Below are 13,637 nucleotides of genomic sequence, written 5' to 3'. Positions count from 1 at the left end.
CCCCTACTTCACTGAACCCAAATAAACTATGAATGGGCACACCACCACAATCCCCCAAATAAACTAAAAGGACACACCACTGCAATCCTTGAAGTAAGAATTTGAAAGGCATAGATCTACATAAAATATCTTGAATTTGTACATAGCTTTGCCTGCTCTTGCAGCATTGTGTTTGTGTAAATGACCACACATTTTTTGGAATCTTCAAATGATGTCATGGTTCATTTATGACCTGCCAGGCACTTTGAAACTCTCATTGTGGGGATAAGCAGTAAAACTTTCTATTGTCTGCTCTCCCCTTAGTAGTAAGCATGTTAGCAGTGCAGCACATGTTTTTCTGCCGTGCATCCTCAGCTCCTCTGTGTTCCTTTGTGTAAACATGTTTCTAGTGATTTCCTTCGGTAATTAAGAATTGATATTTCACACAAAGTTGTATTTTCTTTGAGACAACGAAGGAGACAGTTAAGAAAGACTAGTTCCATGAGGCTTGTGATGAAAAGGCATTCACTTTAAAACCACATTCTCTATCAGCTTATCTTTAAATGTAACAGAACAGAACGTTGAACAGATGAAAGCAAGCATCGCTGGACCTCTGGAGTGTACTATATGTTGGGCAAGGACAGAAAACTGGGAATGAAGAATGACACTCGCTATGATGGTTTATGCTAACTGCCACAGTGCTGACAGGGTCTAGACTCACCTTGGAGACAAGGCTATGGCCTGACTGTGTCTGTGAGGGACTTTGCAGATTCTGTTATTAGAGTGGGTCTTTGACCCACCCTCAATGTGAACAACATCATTGCATGGGCTGGGGGTTCTGTTATGAATCAAAAGAAGAAAATAAGTTAAGCATCAGCACTCAGAGTTGTGTTTCCCGATTGTCAATGTGATGTGATCAGCTGTCTCATGTCCCTGCTGCACTGGATCGCACCCTCAGACTGTGTCCCTGAACAAAACCTCTCTTCCTTCATGATCTGTAGACATTTTGCCACAGCAATGAGAAAGACAACTGACGCATGCTTCTAGCTTTGTTTGCTTGCTTGTTTGGTCTTGCTTTTTGTTTTTCCTTTTGATTTGGGGGGTTTTGTTTTTGTTTTTCATGACAATGCCAAACATTTCTTCCCCGTATTCTTGACCCCTGATTTTTTTCAAGCTCTTGTAACATGAATACTATTTTCAAAGAGGAGAAAAATTAGAGACTAATTAAGATTACAGGAATCGATCTGAGAGTAGTTAAGTTTCAAAGGAAGTGTTCCTTTTTATTTTACTCTTGTGTTTTAGGGCATAATGGAAAGTAAGGCTTTAGCATATTGTAATTGCTTTTAAGGCAATATAAATTGCCAAGTGGCAGACAGAGTAATCAAATTCCTGTCTCCATTCCCTGTCCTTGCAAACATCCTCACTCATGCTCTGTGGCTTCATGAGCAGACTTCCTTCCAGGCATTCAGAAGTTAACGTGGTGAAGCTGCAAATGCAGATAGACTCCATGCTGCAAGGTGCTAGAAACATGATTATGTCAGCACTCCACATTCTCCACAACTGTACACAGTGAAGATCATTATTTTATACACAGAGAAAGAAGGAGAGATTGTTCATCACTTACGAGAACATGCTGCTCTGCAAAGGACAAGAATTCAGTTCCCAGCATCTACTCAGATGACTCACAATCAACTATACATCCAGTTCCAGGGATCCAACACCCTCTTCCAGCCTTCAAGGGCACTTGTACACATATGTTCTCTCTCTCTCTCTCTCTCTCTCTCTCTCTCTCTCTCTCTCTCTCTCTCTCACACACACACACACACACACACACACACACACACACAGAGAGAGAGAGAGAGAGAGAGACACCTTAAAAAAATTAAATATCTTTTTAAAACACAAAAAGTATATTCCAGCTTAAGTGACACGTATGGTGTAGAGCTAAGAATTAAACCCAGAAATGTCCAGAAACAAATAAAACAGTCTCTTGCCTCTCTAGTGTCTTCCTACAGTTTACCAGGGTACATTCTGATGGTGGAGTGGCATCAGTGCATATGGATGTGATGGATTGGGGTAGATTCTCGACAAAATGTTGACCTTCATAGTAAAGCTAGAAGAATAGCATCATCCCTTGGAAAAAAGTGTTTATAAACCCTTGCCCATATTTTAGTAATTCTGAGATTTCCTGACTTAAGTGTTTGTTATAGAGTTACGAAGAGTGAAAGAAGACAGACTACATTGGGAATTAAAATAAGGATGGCAGCGTTTTTATTGATTCTTCTCTCTTGGAGCCTCATTAGCTATCAGGTGAAATTTGATGACTGCCAACAAATAAACAGCATTCTCCCCATTTTAAGCTGCTAAACTGCCCCAAGCCACCACATACAGATTAGTCTGAAATGTACTTATCGTTACTGCCGGAGGTGTTTTCTTTCTTTTTTAAGTCTCCTTCAGACACAGGACCTGCTTTTGCTTTCCTCCAGGCTGCTGAGGGATGCACAAGGTGAAGCCTTCTTTCAAAGCTGGTATCAGAAGCTGTCGGCCGCTCTCCAGTTCTGTGTAGGAGAAGCCCTGAACGATGAGTTTTCCAAGGAGCAGAAACTTGTCAAACTTCTGGGTGATATCGGAGAGAAAGTCAAGTCGGCCAGTGACCCTCAGAGACAGGTTGGTGAAGAAATCAATCTTTGAATAATGTAAAATGCCTACCTGTGAGTCAACTGTTTCAGTTTTATTTCTTGGCAAACAAACTCCTCAAATAAATTTAGTAACAAAAATTTCCAATCAACTATATTTTTTTCATTTGTTTTTCTTAAAATTAATGGGATTCTCAGTCATTAGGACACAAATGACTTTGGTATGTTAGGAGCAGTGTGTGACCCAGACAGGTAACAACAAGAAGATACATACTTGAAAGCAGTTTGAGCAAAAAATGTCCTGAGGAGATTGTTGTAGGAGGTCACTTGTTTGTTCCCAGATGCTCAGCCCTGAAATAATCACATAGAAACCATACTATTTGCAATACTGTATGGCTGATAGCTTAAACGTATTTCTGGCTAACTCATATCTTAAATTAACTCATCTCTATTAATCTGTGTATCACCCCGAGGCTGTGGCTTACTGGGTAAAGTTCTGGAGTCTCTCTCTCTCTGGTGGGACTACATGGCATCTTATGACTCTATCTTCTTTCTCCCAGCATTCTGTTTAGTTTTCCCCACCTATCAATATTCTGTCCTGCTCAGGCCTAAGCCAGTTTGTTTATTAACCAATGGTATTCATGGCATATAGAGGGGAATCCCACATCAGGAGATAATATTTCTTTAAATTTTATTTTACTCTTAATTGTGTGTGTGTGTGTGTGTGTGTGTGTGTGTGTGTGTGTGTGTGTGAATATGCCCCTTTGTGAGTATGTTACATGAGTGTAGATGTTCCCACAGGCCCATGAAAGGCAGCGGGGCCCTGACACTGTGGTTACAGGGAGTTGTGAGCTTCCTGTCTTAGGCTCTGGGAACAGAACTCAAATCCTCTGGAAGATCAGGAAGCACTAGTTATTTTTAACCACTGGGTGATCACTATAGACCCCTGAGGTTACCTTAACACTGTGACACAATAAGCCTTCTAAGAGAGGGTCACAGTCCAGTTCTATGCTGTTCAAAGAAGCATTTTTATAACAAATAAAATTAATTAAATAAACATCAACAGTGCTATGGGTAGTCATATTTTTATATTAAGATCTGCATATAATAGTGGTTCTCAACATTCCTAATGTTGCACAATCCTTTGATATGGTTCCTCATATTGCATTGACCCCCCAACACAAAATTATTTTTGCTTCTCCTTCATAACTATAATTTTGCTACTGTTATGAATAATAATGTAGATATCTGTTTTATGATGGTCTTAGATGACCCTTGTGAAAGGGTTGTTCAACCCCCAAAGGTTGAGAATTATTGACATATAATAACTAAAGAATTCTGCCTACTTCTCAGTGGCATAACTGCATCTAACTATTCCTTTTCTTGACTTAAATGAAGCACATTGGAGCTTTTTAATTATCTGCATCATTATCTCCTTTCATTGATGCAGACCATTAAGGAAGTTGTTTTAAGCTTGATATTGCATAAACAAGAAGGCAGTGGACACCCACCTTCTGCATAAGGAGCATTATTCAATAGCAATTGAGTACTTATGACAGACAAGAAGTTAAAGATAGAAATTATGACTAAACCATGATTTTGTCTTCAAGGAACCTCAATTTCTTTGCACTGCCTAAAATCAATAAGAATGCTCAACAGATAATATGAAATAGCAACATACAAAATGTTCTATGCTGGTAGAGCTTTTCTTACTGCAGTCACTCTCAAATAATCATTCAGATGTGTAATATTAATTACAAATGTTTGGCCAGTAGCTCAGGCTTATTAAAAACTAGTTCTGATATTTTCAGTTAACTCGTGTTTCTTATTTACTCCCTGCCACATAGCGGTACCTTTATTAGCATGACATGTTTATCTCCTGCTCCCTCTGCATCTGGCTCAAGACTTTTGAGTCTGCTATTTTCCTTCCCAGCATTCTCAATTTGACTTTCCAGTCTAACTATCCTGCTCATTGGCCAGTCAGCTTGTTTATTAAACCAATCACAGTGACAAATCCTCACAGTGTACAAAGGGATTACTTCACAATGGTCCTAAATTTGTTTCATAAACTAGGATTTTCCTACTGAAAGTCATTACCTTTAATAAAAACGCCAGAAAGTATACTACTTCACCTATGTAAGAGGTAATGAAGACAAAATGGATAAATACAGAATGTATTCTTTAAGTGGGAAATATATAAATACCCCCAAAATACTTCAAGCATATGAAAGGTAGCACCTTTTAAATCCTGGAATTTCTTTATTAATAAAAAAGAATATCAAATTACATAAATTGGTAGAAATTTTCAGAAATTTGGATTTAGGTTTGTTTCTCATCTCCTGATTTAGAATTTCTCAAGGTTTAGGTACACACCATAGCTGAATAATCCTGGTACCTCTGGATAGCTTACATCAAGTTCCAGAGGGCCACTGGTATTACTGACATTTTTACCTAACTGGCAGTGTTGGTTAAACAAAAACACAAAAAATACCTTTTCATATGAAAATAAGAAGATGATAAATAAAAGATACAAGGGGTAATGGGTATCTATTTTTAAAAACTTTCATATTCTATTATATGTATTTTTATTGTCTGTGAATTCCATGCATACATATAATGAGTTTTGATCAAATCCACCCTCATTCCTTCACCTAAAATTCCCCTCTGTCTCCTGTAACATTTTCCTCTCCTAACTTTATCCACTTTTTTCTCAAACTAGAGTCCACTTATTACTTCAGTATGTGAATGGATATAAGGTTATCACCAGAGCATGGGCAACCCATCATCGGGGCTTCGTCTCAGAGGAAGTTGACTTTTCCTCTGCCAGAAGCCACTAATCACCAATAGCTCTTCAGCTAGGGGTGGGACTTTGTGAGCCCCTACCCCATCCATGTTAGAATTTTGGTTGGTTCCATCCTATGTAGGTCTCGTTCAGACATCACAATCGCTGTTAGTTCATGCGTGCAACAGCCCTATCATGTCAAAAACACACATTTTTACATCAACAGCTACCTTCAACTCATCAATTTTCTACTCTCTTTTCCATGATGATCCCTAAATAGTGCTCTTGTGAATTTTATTTTCTTTATGTGTATGTGTCAGGGAGTGCACACATGCCATGGTGTGGCCGTGGGAGTCAGAGTACAACTTTCAGGAGTTGGTTCTCTTCTACTTTGAGGACTGGGGATCAAATTCAGGTTGTCAGACTGACGTGAGAAGCCCTTTCACCTGCTGATCTCCCATCTTGATGGTGCTTTTTTTAAAAAAAAAAAAAGTTTATTTTCTGTTTAAATGAAAAGCACTGAATTAATTCTAACTGCAGAAAATGGTGAAGAGGTTTTACTTAATGGGAGTGTTACCACATACTCTGTCCCTCAAAACTCCACCTTAGGTTTGCTGAAACCTCAGAGAAATTAGGAAATGGAAACTCAGCTCTTAAAGGAAAATTGTTTGATTGACAGTTTGGGTGAGTGCTGACTTCTCTTATTTTCCTCTAACAATACTGCAACTTTACAGAAAACATGCAGCAAAGGTCAAAACATATGTCCTGGCTAATTTACCTGTGAGGTAAGTGGTCAGAGCTGTTGGCAACATCTTCCTGTGTATGAGCACTGTGCAGCTCCTGGGGAAATTTGAATTCTGTGAGATCTGTTGATTTAGAGTCCTTCTTTGAGAAGCATAGATTCCCCTTCATGAAATCATCAGGCAAACCCACATATAAATAACACAAGAAGGAAAGTAGCAGAAAAATGTCAGGGTGGAATTTTCCCTCCTTCTAGATCCTGGGAGAAATAGATTTTGTCATTTGACATGAATCAAGAATAAAAGCTAAGAAACTTTCCTGAGATAAACTCTACCAACCAAATTAAATTTCAGCTTTATCATTCACACTAAGTATTTTCAAACCTGGCATGAAAGAAGTTAGAAATGTCCTCACTGGTATTGATTGAACAGTTGTTCACATTATTGTCCCTAACAGCATAGTCTCATTAACGTTTGTTTCATTGTTTTACTAATGTATATAAATAATTTTAGTAAAATGTGTTGACTATAACATATAATACCTGATAGCTATAAATGAAAATTCCAGGAAATTATTTTTAAAAGATCAAGGAAATAATTGCTTAATGCAGGGTTTGAAATCAGTGGACCATAGTCAAGTCCAACTGGTCCTGGTTTTTGACCACCGCACAACACTTGGCTTGACATTTGCTTCTAGTTGAACTTGAGGTCTTTGAGAAAGGACATGAACTCTTTCGCTGTGTGTTTTCACCATCCTTCCTATTGTGTCTTTCCTGCTGCTCCGTCATATGCCACTTGCCACCCACCTGATCCCACAGTCCATCACAGCATCACCCCTGAGGTAAAGAGTTTATTTAACCAATACAAGAAATGTGTAACTCAAATAAAGACTTGAGTTCTTTACATTTTTTAAACATTGCTTTTTCTGATTATTTTTCTCACAGGATGTTCTAAAGAAAGAGATTGGCAGTCTAGAAGAATTCTTTAAAGATATAAAGACTTGTCATCTTCCTCTGGACCTGGCACTGTGCATAAAAGGAATCGATCGTGATGTAAGTCAATATATTTAATAGATAAATTGGCTGCTTATTCTTTTATTATTTAGTTCATCAAACATTTTTACCTAGCATAAATGATTCACAAATGAATAGTGCAACTACCTTAAAGAAAATAGTTTAATCCTCTCCACACTGTATATATTGTATTTATTTTGCTGAGTTAGAAAACAATTGATCCTGTAGCATATTTGTTGGTTTAGAAACAAACTATCAGTTTATTGAAAAATGAAAAACACAAACAATGCTATTTCTCAAACCGAGTGGATGTCTTTTACCACCTGGGATTATTGAATTGAGAGCTTCATGCATGAAACTTTTCCATATCCCTCTCAGTTATGAAGGGCTGGACCAGCTGGCAGAGCTGGTTACAATTTCATGCCTATTTATATTATATGTATAATGTGTCTATTACATTAATCTCTTTAGTTATCCAAATCCATTTTGATTCAATTTAATATGCATCAGTGTGTTACTTATTTTGTGATTTTTATCCGTGTCTGTGAAGTCTTTCCTAGTGTTTTCAGACTCATGACTTCCTAAGCCTTCTATTCCTAATTCTCTGTCATGTGGTACCTCTTCAATAACTTTTCTCTGAATTGGAATCTCTCTTTCTCCTTTGTTCCCACTAAGCTTTATTATCCTCCCTCTCGAAAATGCTAGAGTAGAAAGACACTAATAAGGAAAATGATTGATAAGTGAGATTTAAAAGTGAAGAGGTTAAGCTATCATGCATGAACAGTAAATGATACTGAAGTCAAGTCGTAAGACAACAAATCCAACAGCTAACGAGAGAAAATCATTCAACTACTGATGTAAATACAAAAAGCTTGCTAAAGATTTTATTTTACACCATCATCTCAATGACTTTGCTACTGTCAAGACCCTTTACAAACTTTCCTGACATGCCTCAAAAACATATTTGGGGAAAAAAAATAACAAGACACTAATTCCTATAAATTGGCATAGGTCCATATGGGCTAAAATTTACATTACTAATGGTTTAAAAGTTGAGTTTTCAAATATTAGCTGTATACATTGACTAATAAATAAAGTCTAAGCATGTTAGAGATGCTTAATATAGAAAGGAAAATGGGATCACAAACACCAGTTCTTGGTTTTTGCTTCTTTTTTGAGAGAGAGGGAGACAGAGACAGAGAGAAAGATAGAGAGAGACACACAGAGAGAGATAGTTTAAGGAAATATGACTTAATTTGGGGAGCTAAAATTGTAAGTACATTGTTTAGACATGCCTTGGGGTAGGAGGTTGTTGTAGGTAGTGTTTATGCTAAGGACTGGTCCTTGGGAAGCCAGGGTGAGCTGGCTGGACCAGCAGTCAACAGCGAGGGAGGTGCTATAGCTCACCCTATTGCTAAAGCTACACTCCTTCCCTACACTGGAAGTACTGTCCTGAGGCTCAAGAGCTGCCCCAAGTAGAGCTGCTTCCTGGCCCTATTTGCTGCCACCTTCTCTGGAACAGAGCTGAGCTTCTGTGGCACAACCATAGCCAGAACTGAAATAACCATATGACATTCTCATGGCACCATTTAATCCGTCCTCCAGTTCTACTGAGCAGTCAGATGACAAACCTTACAGCTGAAACGAATGTGGTAAAGCTCTTGTTGGAATAGGGATGCTTACAGTGCCTTCTAGAGTCTACACTGGGGAGAAGCCGCGCGCAAGCCTAGAGTTAGAGAAAATGTCTCACTCATTATCAGAATCCCCATCACCAGAGTCAAACACATACATGTAGGCAGTTCGGAAGATCTGCCACTTAGAACTCTTGAGTTGTTGACTGCAAGTGAAAAAGCCATTGAAAGCAATGTGACATGGCGGGGTAAGCTTTGTTAACCAGTCATCTTTAAGAGGGGGACCTGATTGGGGGAGGGGGAGGGAAATGGGAGGCGGTGGCGGGGAGGAGGCAGAAATCTTTAATAAATAAATAAAGCAACAGTGAACGCACAAAAAAAAAGAGAGAGAGAGATGGAACCTAGTTAAGGCGTGGCTTCCTGGAGCTGGAGAGAAAACTGGGGCACTGACCAGATGTGCTTCCTCTCTCTCTCTCTCTCTCTCTCTCTCTCTCTCTCTCTCTCTCTCTCTCTGTGTGTGTGTGTGTGTGTGTGTGTGCTACTCCCATGACACAGCTGAACTTGGACTTCCCTTTCCTGTCTCATGAGTTTTTCCCTTATAGCAAATAAAAATATAATTGTTTTCTCCTTTAGCTAGCCTGGTTGTTTCCCGTATTGAACTAATTTCTACAGCGACAAGGCATTCAGTCTCTTGCTGTGTATCAGGCACCACATGAACAAAGCCACTCTCTGGATGTCTAGCCATGTAAACATATGCAGTCACAATTCACACCTCATTATACAACAGAAAATTTCACATTGGTAAGGGACATTATAAGCGTAATGAATATGAGTTCTATTGTAGTGCCAGTCCCATGGTTTGTCAGAGACACCTTACACATGACGTAAGAAGCTATCTGGTGTGTATACCATTACCACTCCTAGTTCACAGTATACCGGAGAGTTCACACTGGAGTGAATCTGATTTCAGTGCTTTATCAGTGGGAGAAAATCTCGGGCCGGACACAGTTTATGTCGTAAAGCATAGTTCTCAAAGGCAGACAGCAAGGGTCTTAGGCTTGTGTTGTGTTCTCTTTATGAGAAATATTCTCAACCATGCCTCCCCCAGCGAACCGCTAATTGTATGATTCCTTGATTTCTATTTGAGTTGCTGAGGTATGACCAGGTGATAAGTTGAGATTCTCTTAATGCAGTCTGTCTTTGTGGATGGAAAGCAAGGATCAGACATTTTATTTACTTACAGGTTTCCTTTTTCTGAACTATTTTTATATCTATGCCAATCATCATCTCTGCTTCTCGAGGACAGAGGTCATACCTTTTTCTCTCTTTCACCTTTAATCTTCCTTTCTTTCTTCTGCTTTCACCAAACATAAAATAACCTGTAAGACTTTGATTCACTCCTCCCTGCCCCTTTATCATGACCCTTTTAGTCCACCTTTCAAACTTCGTCTTTTATGGTTTGCTTTTTCCTACCCAGAAAACCCTTCCTAGGCCTATTTACTAATATCCATGCCGCTCATACTCTTCAAGATCTAGTTCATCTCCAAATGACTTTACTCTTATGATTCTTCTTCATTCAACTGTGATAAATTTCTTCGTGAATTTTCAAGTTAATATGTATGTGTAAACGTTCATGCCAGTTTTCATTGACATTTTAACTAAATGCAATGCTTCTTTATTTTTGCATCCAGATAATTGTGTGTGCATTGCAGTTGTTGATAATAGGATATTTTGACACGACTCTCACTAAATATACTGTGTGTGGAAACAGGAAATGAAACAATGGAAGCAGAATAGATTCAAGAAAAATAAGTGTCTAAGGCATATTTCAGTCACCTTTTGGTTTTTTCTGTTCTCTTGAGCTGCCATCCTTCAAAACAAGGCCCACAAACTGGAATTCAGAATTTATCTACACTTATTTCTGTCTAATATAGAATTTCTTAATTCTATAACATGATAAGATCATAACATTTACTAATAATTCTATAGCATAACAAGATCATATAATTCACTACAGGATCATATGACTCCTACAGCAGAAATACATGCTTCTCATTCAGCCCCACCTTTCAAACTAGCAAACTCAAATTGATTCAGAACGCAAGAGTTTGTGTTTGCTCAGAAATTAGATCAGATTTGTGTTGACAACTGAGTTAAAAAATAGATCCCTTTCTTCTCAGTTTATACCGATTTCAGTTGTCAGATACACATATCCAAACTCATCTTTCAATCCATATTGATGTCATATTTTACTGACTTGATGGATTGAACATAACAAATCCTGTTTGCTCTTTAGTATAGATTAGCTCTTTGGCTTCAATATGACTTCTCTAGAAGTTTATGCACAAGAAGTCTTTCAACTCCCAAATAAACTGGAAGAATAAACAAAAGGGAAAAATTGAGTGGAGACAGTCAACAATGAAAAACTTAAGATAAAAGTGGGAAATGTGAGGAAAGAAGAAAATGAGGCTGTGTTGTTATCTACGAAGAACACAATCACTAACAAAGAAATGTGTTCAATATTTAAGTAACCTTTTATTCTCAGCTCAGCAGAATGCATCTCATAATCATTAATTCCTTTATCTTTTACAAAAATGCACAAAAAGTTTCTTATTCTCTACTCTACAGTATAGTGAGATACATTAGACAATAATTTTAAAATCTTATATCTAATAAAAAAGGGAGTCAAGATTAGAATTCAGATCTCTCAGATCCATGTTTCTTTAAAACGTATTCCAGGGCGAAAAAAAAAAAACAAATTGAAAGAAAATGATTTTTTTTAAATAGCAAATTTAGTTTTCATCTCTTAGCCAATTATAAAAAACACAACATCTACATACCTCTTAGTTTATTCTAAGAATAAGTGTATCTGTCTCCATTCCTTGATGTGTTAGTCAATTTTCTGCTCTGGGGTAAAGACTCTTAAGGGAAAAAGGATTTATTCTGGCTAGCAGTTCCAGAGGGATAGAGTCCATCACGGTGGAAAAGACATAATAGGCAACTGAAGCAGAAGCTAATCACATTTCTATTCACATAGGAAACAGAGAGAGAATGCAGGAAGTGGGGGATCCCTTAGAGTTGGTCTTCCAGCAAGACTCCACTTCCAAAAGTTTCCATAACCTCCCCAAATATCGCCACCAAATGTGGATCAAGGGTTCAAACATATGAGTTTATGAAGAACGCTTCTTATTCAAAATACCACACTTAGGCTACACAAAGCATGTTCTCATTTTCATAAGAGAATAAGATGGCATATGACTTCATCATGCTTCTCAGAGGATCTGAAATTTGAAACTTGAGAATTAGGTATGGAATTTCCATTTAATAATTTGGAATAAGGTTGAAAATTGTGTTGGAAGGTTTTTAACCTACAAAAAGCGGAATTCTCTACTATAAAGTACAATATTTAACCCCCTTATCTGAGGAGGGTATGTGCTACAATACCCTGAAGAACATGTGGACTCAAGTCTATAAAGACTGTGGTTTTTCCCTGTTTATACCTTATTCCACATGAATACACTACACAAAGGTTGTTATCAAAATGATAAGATAGTAAGATGGTAAAGGACTTCATCATGGAACTCAAAAGTATGTGCAATTTAAAGCTTGAGAGTTAGTTGTGAAATTTCCCACTTAATAGTAGGGAATATGGTTGACGGTAGGTTCCCAAAACTGCAGAAAGCAAGATAAGAAGAAAGGTGCACTATACCAAACACTTTCAATTGGGAAACTAATGTTAGTTTGTTTTTGACAAATACAATTCTTTGTTCCAAAAGTATAAAATTATACTTATTTCTTTTGTTTACTCGTCTAGCGAAATCTCCAAGGGGCTGTGATTTTTCACAAAGGTGTGTCTTTGTCTGATTTTGCTCACCATTTTTCTTTCTCCTCCTATAGGCTTGCTCATATTTCACATCTAATGCTTTGCCATTGAAGATCACTTTCATCAATGCTGATCCAATGGGTGAAAACATCGGTGTTATTTTTAAGGTACAGTAACTTTCCTGAATCTCAAAATTGATTCCATGAGCAGAGCTATTGATTTATTGCTCACTAAAAGAAATGATTTCAGTTATTTTCCTTTGGCAAAAACACAGAGGTTTCCCAATTATTTTAGAGTCTGTCTCTTTACAGAATTATGGTGCATGCCAAGTTGATTGGCAATAAATCAAATGCTGCTGGCTAACTGCCAAGTATCCTTCAGTTCAAATCTTAAACTAAGCTTGAATGAATGAACACAGAGAATCACTTTTGAATGGCATAGTGAAATGTGTGAAAAGCTTCCAGAAGCAGAATTGTTTTTTGTCTAGATTTAAAAAATTTTAAAATAGTAGATATCACCTGGAACCTGGAAAGTATAAACTAGTTTAAGTACTTGGTTATTTTTCGTTACACACACACACACAAACACACACACACACACACATTCATGATGGAGCATGAATAAAGGTCTTTTGGGAGTTAGTATTCTTCCTCCATCACATCAATCCTGAAACTTGAACTCATCAAGCATGGCCTTTACTCACTCAACCATTTAACCATCTCATCAACCATGTTGAGTCTTGGTTTTTGTTCTTGTTTCTTTTCTCTTTTTTTTCTTATTTTTGAAGGAAGAGAAGGTTTTCTGTAGGCTATCTTTGAACTCCTGATCTTCCAGCAAGTGCTAAAATTACAGGCATGAATCATCACTTGCCTATTTCAGTAAATTGGATTATTTCCTTTTCTCTATAAATAGAAAACAAATAAGGAGAATTTAAGTTTTCATATGAACCATGGGGAAGTAAAAGGGGTGTAGATGGGGTGGGCAGGTCACAAGGAGACACTGACAAGGAGGGGTAAGTGGAAGTATGAGCTGC

General features: G+C 37.7%; 1 protein-coding gene across 3 annotated transcripts in view; it reads left to right on the top strand.

The window, feature by feature from the left end:
• The window catches only part of Pik3c2g (phosphatidylinositol-4-phosphate 3-kinase catalytic subunit type 2 gamma), a 309,971-nt gene that overhangs the window by 182,246 nt on the left and 114,088 nt on the right, over nucleotides 1-13,637 (top strand). For all 3 annotated transcript variants that reach the window (XM_075981920.1, XM_075981919.1, XM_075981918.1), the window contains 3 exons: nucleotides 2,466-2,646; nucleotides 7,082-7,189; nucleotides 12,679-12,771. In XM_075981920.1, the coding sequence (XP_075838035.1) occupies nucleotides 2,466-2,646; nucleotides 7,082-7,189; nucleotides 12,679-12,771 (382 nt within the window). The remainder of the gene's footprint in view (nucleotides 1-2,465; nucleotides 2,647-7,081; nucleotides 7,190-12,678; nucleotides 12,772-13,637) is intronic.

Source organism: Microtus pennsylvanicus, chromosome 8 (genome assembly GCF_037038515.1).
Source record: "Microtus pennsylvanicus isolate mMicPen1 chromosome 8, mMicPen1.hap1, whole genome shotgun sequence".
Lineage (NCBI taxonomy): Eukaryota > Metazoa > Chordata > Mammalia > Rodentia > Cricetidae > Microtus > Microtus pennsylvanicus.
The sequence above is the reverse complement of the archived record's forward strand: the minus strand, read 5'-3'. Positions and strand labels throughout refer to the sequence as shown.